General features: G+C 35.9%; 1 protein-coding gene across 1 annotated transcript; it reads right to left on the bottom strand.

Moving 5' to 3' along the window:
• Nucleotides 1-1,326: 1,326 nt before the first annotated feature.
• On the bottom strand, nucleotides 1,327-7,019 carry LOC101212688 (probable alpha,alpha-trehalose-phosphate synthase [UDP-forming] 9). Its single transcript, XM_031885561.1, has 4 exons — nucleotides 6,860-7,019; nucleotides 3,030-5,082; nucleotides 2,667-2,940; nucleotides 1,327-2,407 (listed from the first exon to the last, which is right to left on the bottom strand). The coding sequence occupies exons 2-4, from the start codon at nucleotides 5,012-5,014 to the stop codon at nucleotides 2,084-2,086; spliced, it is 2,583 nt and encodes an 860-aa protein (XP_031741421.1). The 5' UTR covers nucleotides 5,015-5,082; nucleotides 6,860-7,019; the 3' UTR covers nucleotides 1,327-2,083.
• Between the last annotated feature and the right edge of the window lie 756 nt (nucleotides 7,020-7,775).

Raw genomic sequence — 7,775 nt, 5'->3', positions numbered from 1 at the left:
CAAGGGGAAATTTGACCCAATGATCTTCTGCTTACTCATTTGTTGTTAACCATCATGATCAATTTTTCTCTCGTGGTTGGCTTTGCGAAACAAGAAACTGACAAAAGAAGAAGAAAGAAATGAAGAAGGTGGCAGCTTGTGTGCAGAACGAAGGGAAAAGGTTGGGTCATGTCTCATTTGAGCTTAAGAAAATGTAGGTGTCATTTTCTCGTATATATCCAATTGACTTGCTTTTTATTTTTTTTTCAATTATGTCCAACTCTTATTGTAATGTAAATTTGGGATAGTTGTAGGTTTGTAGCATTTTAGGCCCTCGTATTATGGAACTTACTGAAATGGCAAAGTTAGAAGCCCAGTTCAAGTGATTAAATTCAACAATTTCGGTTTTCTTATTGCGACTTCTAACTTTCTTTTTCTTTTTTGCTAGCTTTGCCGTTTGCTATTTCAATTCTAACTGCTATTTTATTCGCATTATGATCACCTGATGTTATGTAGTTTATGTTTCCTATTCGATCCTGTAAGTTATCTGTCTTTTGATTAGTCAATGTTTATGTAGGAAGATGAAAATACCGCCATAAAATTGAATGAAGAAATTAGATTACAAAGCTACACTATTCAAAAAATAGTTTGCAACAACAGCAATCCTCATATTCATTGCCGCTGTTGCTCTGCATTTTCTTGTATAGGTGAAATAGAATAACGTTTTGCTTAAATTCTTTGGTAGTAATTGATTAACATAGTTGAGACATTGCTGAATTTCAATTGATTCAAATAAGAGTTAAAATAATAATTCTTCAAAGAACGAGCCTTTATTTTATAAGCTGAAAGTAGTGGAGTCGTTGGTAAGGAAGGGAAGTTCGCACCGGCGAAGTACAAATAAAAATATAGGAGGAAAAAATAGAAAACTAAAATTGTGTAATCTTGTTTGGTAATGGTTGATTTATTTTAAATGACTTAAGAAGATTAACGTTTATTATATTTACTTTTCATCCATCCAAAAACCATATTATATTTACTTTTCATCCATCCAAAAACCATATTGCCACTAAATCAATTATGATTGGTGTAGTAAAAGCACAATTCGACCATTCTTCCCCCAATCAATTGAAGTAAATCAATTTAAACCTTCAAATTTTAAAAAGAAAAATGTTGTCACATATCAAACCTTATCTTCAAATTCGATTGATTTTAGTCATACCAACTCAGTTTTTCAATCTTTCATACCCAAAAGTTGACTATACAACTTGCTTTCAAGAAAATAGAATGGCATCTGAGTGAGCATTTCAGACAAAATTAAATAAAAATTACGTGTAAAAACTTTCAACATGAACAAGAAATCATGTACTTCGATCAAATGGTCGTATATTTTTACGAACATAGCTATTACATAATTGACATTAAACTATAATAACCCATCAACAATTACAGAAGAGAGAAACGGCTGCAAATTGAAGAGTGTGTAGGCTACTCCACCCTTCTAACCTTCCACCAAGCAAGTTGGGCAAACACATCATCACGCACACAATAAATACAACTCATAAGCCTTTCATCAATAAGAACCTGTAATTTACTGCTTGCAACTAAAGAATCACAATGTAGAAAGAAAGAAAAAAATGAGCATCAAATCAGACTTTATGCAATGTGGCCAAGAAAGTGTTTTTTTCCTATACAAGTTAATGCTGCCCCCTAAAGTGTATAAAACGCTCCACTATTTGACATCATCTCAAGGAGAGGACAAACTAAAGTGGGCGTCAGAAGTTAATAAATGATGCTGTTATTATATACAAAAAAGGAAACTCTAGTTCTTGAGGATATTGACGAATAACACCAATATACCTCTTTCCATGTTAATAAAAACCAGCTCAAGTGCTGATTAAGAAGAGCATAAAACTGCATCTGCAAGGCCTTACCATGCCCATAATAACCAAACTCCAAACGTCATGCTCACACGGGATTCTTTTGAAAGAAGCAAGGATGAGTGTGGATTGAGAGAATGATTATCTATTACCTTCATCAACTCGTTTGGCTTCTATCAATTTCTGTGTAAGAAGAAGCACCAAGCACTCCAGTGATGCAACTCAATTTAGAAAACACTCTCGAAAGAAACACGCATCTGTGGTAGTTGTCGGGGTCTTGGACGTGACGACGAGGCAAGGCATTGCAGCAATTTAACGACGTCGGAAGTATCATCGAGGTAAAACTTAGCCTTGCTTGGCTTTCGTCCAACAGTACAGGCGAAGATTTCTGGAGCGGAAGGGAGTGAAGGACTGGAGACGGTACTTAATATGCTCTCAAACATATCTTCATCTGATCTATCATCTCCAATGCACATCACGAAATCAGGTGGTCTTCCACTATCCACCATTCTTGAGAGAACCTTTTCTGCGACCAACCCTTTGCTTACTCCCTGCGAGTAAGTAACAAACAGCTCAAGATTCAAGAAGATATTCCACTGGAGGCATGCTAATTTGATGAGATATATATCACGTCTGAAGTATTATCAAATATAGCACAATGCAAAAAATTAAAAAAACACATAAACAGTAAAATTTAGATCAACTCTCATAATACTATAGACCAATGAATTTAACCATATCTGCAATTCTTTAAAAGTATTGCTATGTTGCTTAATTATTAACCTTAAAAATGTCACTTGTTCGATTTACCTGTGGTTTCACTTCAACAATATGCTGGCCTCTTTTAACAACGGCTGGTTCGTTGGCAAGTACGTTTTCTAGATGGTCCAGCAATTCCTTGGCTTGACAGGATCCGAAGTCAGAATCAGCATCTTGATGGTGCCAGACTAAAGCACTTTCTTTCTGTTCTATGCACGAGCCATCTGTTGCTTCCGTATATAATCTCATCACTGGCTCTACAATTTTAATCCAATCAAGATCAGAAGACAGTGGACTAGTTTCCCATTCTGAAGTTCCACCCCACCTGCAAAAAAGTAAGAAGCTTAAGAATTCGACGCCAGCAAACTTGCACAACAAGAAGCTTGGCGTGAATAGAACATTACGATCAAATACCTTATGAAGTACCCATGTTCCGCTGCAATCCCCAACATCTCACAAGAGACAAACCACTGACCTAAAGAACTTCTCCCCCTCCCACTAACAATGAACACAGTGTTACAGGGATCGTTGCAAAGAGTAGTCAAGACTGAGATAACTTCAGGGCTCGGTGTCTTAATTATAGAGCTTTGTGAAATGATAGTGCCATCATAATCTAAAAATATTGCTCTTCTATGAGTTCTTTTATAAGCCGAGACAATGTGATCGATGGTTAACTTCCTAAACCCAGGAGAAAGAGAAACAACTCTAAAACGCAGACCCAAACCAATTCCCCAGCACCGTTTACTATAGTGATCTTGACATGCTCTATCCAAATCTTGCATAAAACTACGAGACCAATATCCAATATCGTGGGAACTGACATATCGATAATGTTTCTCATGTCGCAGCTGCTTCTCTGACTCCTGCATGGTTATGGCTAGTTCCAATGCATCGGCAACAGCATCAATGTCCCAAGGATTAACCCTGATTGCTCCACTTAAAGAAGGCGAGCAACCAATAAACTCAGACACCACAAGCATACTCGTTCGAGGAGAACCAATTTGTAAGCCCATAGCCTCATCCATAAGAGGAGTTCCTTGCCTACAAACAATATACTTGTATGGAACCAAATTCATGCCATCCCTTACAGCACTCACTATGCAGCATTCTGCTAAAGCATAATAAGCAGTCTTCTCAAAACGTGGGACGTGGCGATCAATCAGAATTACTGGTTTGTAGTTACTTGAACCGTAAGCTTCATTGATCCTTTCAGCAGCCAAGTAGGCTTCCTTCTGAGCTTCATGCACATCTTTCCCTGAACCCCTTGCAGGGTTCACTATTTGAACCAGGACTATTTTGCCCCGCAACGCAGGATGATGCCGTAAAAGCTGTTCCACAGCAAGAAGCTTCAGGCTTATACCCTTAAAAATGTCCATATCATCAATACCAAGAATTAATTTCTTCCCCATGAACTGATCTCGAATTTCTTTTACTTTAGCAAATGTAGATGGAAGATTCATCACTGATTCCAGCCGGCCCATGTGAATGCCTACAGGCAGAATTTTGATATATACCGTGCGACCATAATAATCTAGTCCAATATGACCACGCTTCGATTCATAATCCAAGCCCAACATTCTGCTACAGCATGAGAGGAAGTGACGGGCATAATCAAACGTATGAAAACCAAGTAAATCACAGTTTAACAGACCACGGAGAATCTCATCCCGAACTGGTAAAGTTCGATAGATTTCTGATGATGGAAACGGGCTATGCAGGAAAAATCCAAGTTTAACTCGATTGTAGCGCTTCCTCAGGAATGTAGGAAGAACCATTAAATGATAATCATGAACCCAAACAGAATCTTCCTCAGGATTGATGATTTCCATCACCTTATCAGCAAATAGTTTATTAGCAGAAACATAGGCTTGCCAGAGCTGCCGATCGAAGCGATCACCGTGCTCTGGGCACATGGGTAGCATGTAATGAAATAAGGGCCATAGCTGCTGTTTGCAAAACCCAATATAAAAGTTCTTCTGGAGATCATGAGGAAGAAATGTAGGTACACAGTTAAAATTGTCGAACAGTTTCTGAGCAACCTCCTCCTGCTCGCTGGCGTCGATTTCAACCTTGAGGGAACCAATGTATATAACCTCCATTTCAGGTGAAAACCCATTCTTTAGCTGCAATAAAATTGAATCCTCATCTAAACTGAAGCACCATTTGCCAGATTGCCCATCTTTTTTAGCGTGCACAGGTAACATATTTGCAACTATGATTTTGCGCTCACGGTATACAGATGAAGACTCCGAGTCTCCGTCATTACTCCCATAATCATCCAATTCAGAAATAATTCCAGGAGCAGTCATAACTCGTGGCAGGGACCTGGGTGTACGAGGAACATCCAGTAAATCTCCAGAAGCCAAGTCCAAAAAGTTAGCGGTAGATCTTGATGCCATGAGTTTCCTCAATATTTTCCACTCAGTATCCAATCATACGGATGAAACCAGAAAAAATAGAACTTGATCTGCAAGTAAAGTGCAAGTACCCTCAAACGTGTATAAAGGACAACAAAATTCAACAACTGTACGTACTAAAAAACTAGAATCGAAAAACATGCTAGATAAGAAATTCTCACCACCCAGGTACAGAATCAAGTAGGCACAAACTAAATGAGTTAGAAAACTGCAATCAATATCTAATAAACAATTACAGCGGCCAGAGTGAAGAAGTTGAAACAAACCAAATTAACAATAAACAGCAGGAGTCCATAGAAGAAACTATACTGGCTAATTATTATCAGAAAATGGGGAACAAGAAAAAAGAATATATAGCATTCACAAAGGAAACAACAATATAATATATTAATAATAAAAAACAGTTTAAAAATGAATTTGCTAAAAGGCACTGAGATGTTTTGAATACTTGGGTAGGAAATTCTTTCTAATTGTGAGGCGTTATTATGTTGGAGTCTTGTACAATACAATCCTATGGTAGCCACTCGTCATAATAATACTCCTACAACCCAACGCGTTTTACCGTTGAAAGAACCCTTATACAGGCAGGCCGCAGGCTGGAGTCATTCATGATCCCAAACAGTGGCATATATATATTGATGATTGCAATTATTCATTCCAAGTCACTTCATCCTTAGTACTACTCTGTCACTCATTTCCAAGGCAGTCTTATTTTTAAAAAATTATGTAATTATATAGCAAAGAAAACTTTCCTCGCTGGCAGATAATAATGCATGCATTAACTTTACTCTTCTGGAAGAAGAAAGAAAAGGGAAAACAAAACAAGCTTCCAATCAGGAATTTCGAATCAATTAAAATCTGCCAACTACTTTTTCCAGCTATACGCACAGTAAATCTGTCCGATCCACCAATAAAGTTTATTTCAACGAAAAGACCAAATAGATAAATGTTGAGGATCGTTAATTAATAACATTTAAAACAAATCAAAAAATGAAGAGATCATCTACGACATTTGTAAACTACGAAATCAAGAACCGTGAAGTTTAAGCCTCGTTAGTGAGGTGTGCGACCATCTGTCTGTTTATCCAATAGAGCAAAGAAAACAACAAGAATATTGAAAAAGCCACCACTCAGCATCCACATTTCTAGATCTCAGTGAAAAAGAACACAATCACATCAAGAACAATCCGAAAACGAAACTCAAACCAGAAACAAAAATTTAAAATAAATAAATAAAATAAAGATAAATTCACAAACCTCACAAACCACTAAACCAAACCACAATTTAATCAAACACATTTCCCAGCCAAAACGAACACAGATAACACAAAATGAAACGAAGAAGAAGAAATCGCATACATATATATCCATATAAACAAAAACTCCATTTCCTAAACAGAAAAATCAGAGTTCGACGACCGTATTGAACGCTTCCAACTGCCGTTTGGTTGCAGAGAAACCACAAAAGAAAGAGCAAAACGTAATGAATTTTGGACGTATTCTATTTTCAAGTCACAACCAAAAAAAAAAAAAAAAAAAACTCATCTCAACTGAAGAAAAACAATAACGTAGTGCCAAATAAAGTACAAATTACATCTGGCTATGGCCTGTAAGAATTATTAAAAAAAAATAAAAAAACAGACACACACAAAGGCACAGAAAACAAGAAAAAAAAGAAGAAGAGATGAAATCAAATTCGGTTATTCTCCTTGAAACGTGTTCGTCAACAACCAGAGAGAAGAAACAGAGTAATCCAAGTAACGAATTAACCAAAACTCCATAAACAGATCAAAAGAAAACTGTTAAAAAGAGAGAGGAAAAACTCACAGTTGAAGCGATCGGGAAAGGATGATGAAGAAAACTGTGGTGCAGTTGTTTGATTGATTGATCGATGGATGGATGGATGGATCAATTGAGAAGAAGAAGAAGAAGAAGAAGAAGAGAGTAAAAAGGAAAAGAAAAAAAAATAAAAAATAAAAAAAAGAATTGAAGTTAGAAAAAAGAGAAAGGTATATAAATAAATAAAGAAATAAAGAAATAAATAGAGATAATTATCGAAAAGAGAATTTTGTAATTATGATTGGCTCAACCCTTAGCCGAGTCTTGTAGTTTTTGACCAACTCTTTTCCTCTCGGTTTCGCTCTCCTTCGGATTGGATTGCAAAGATTTTCAACTTTCTTCTTTAAATTACTTTATTACCCTTCCCCTTGCCTTCCCCTTTTTCTTTTTTATTTTAATTTTGTACATATCCTTATTCTTTTCCGATAAGATAAAATATCCAACTTTTCTTTTTCCTTTTCTTTTCAAACTTTTTAAAGTAAGAAACGCATTCTCAGATTTTATTGCCCAAAACGTAGTCCTCATTTATTAATACTTATTGTCCACTTTTTTTTTATTATTATTATTAATTAATTAATTAATTAAATAATATAAAAAGGAAATATTTGAAATATTTGACTTTTTTTTGTTAAACTTTTTGGTGCCTAACTATATCCAACTTGCTACCTTCATAATGTACTAATTTATCCACGTGAAAATATTCATATCCTAATCAACAACATAACTTTAACCCTACACTTTTCATCTCTCACCCTACATACTATAAAAACATAAATAAACCATGTTCTACAAAAAAAAAAAAAAAACAACTCTATTTAATCAACCTCTAATTCGAGCTTGACAATGACAAAATATTAAATTCTGTAAAGAGTGGTGATTAGGTGTGATCTAGATTGCTCTGCTC

This window comes from Cucumis sativus, chromosome 5 (assembly GCF_000004075.3).
Source record: "Cucumis sativus cultivar 9930 chromosome 5, Cucumber_9930_V3, whole genome shotgun sequence".
In the NCBI taxonomy this organism is placed as follows: Eukaryota; Viridiplantae; Streptophyta; class Magnoliopsida; order Cucurbitales; family Cucurbitaceae; genus Cucumis; species Cucumis sativus.
The sequence above is the reverse complement of the archived record's forward strand: the minus strand, read 5'-3'. Positions and strand labels throughout refer to the sequence as shown.

Coding starts and splice junctions, on each gene's coding strand:
- LOC101212688 (XM_031885561.1), bottom strand. CDS start 5,014: ATGGCATCAAGATCTACCGCTAACTTTTTGGACTTGGCTTCTGGAGAT. Junction 2,941..3,029: donor GAACATGGGTACTTCATAAG/GTATTTGATCGT, acceptor ACTTTTTTGCAG/GTGGGGTGGAACTTCAGAAT. Junction 2,408..2,666: donor TTGTTGAAGTGAAACCACAG/GTAAATCGAACA, acceptor ACTTACTCGCAG/GGAGTAAGCAAAGGGTTGGT.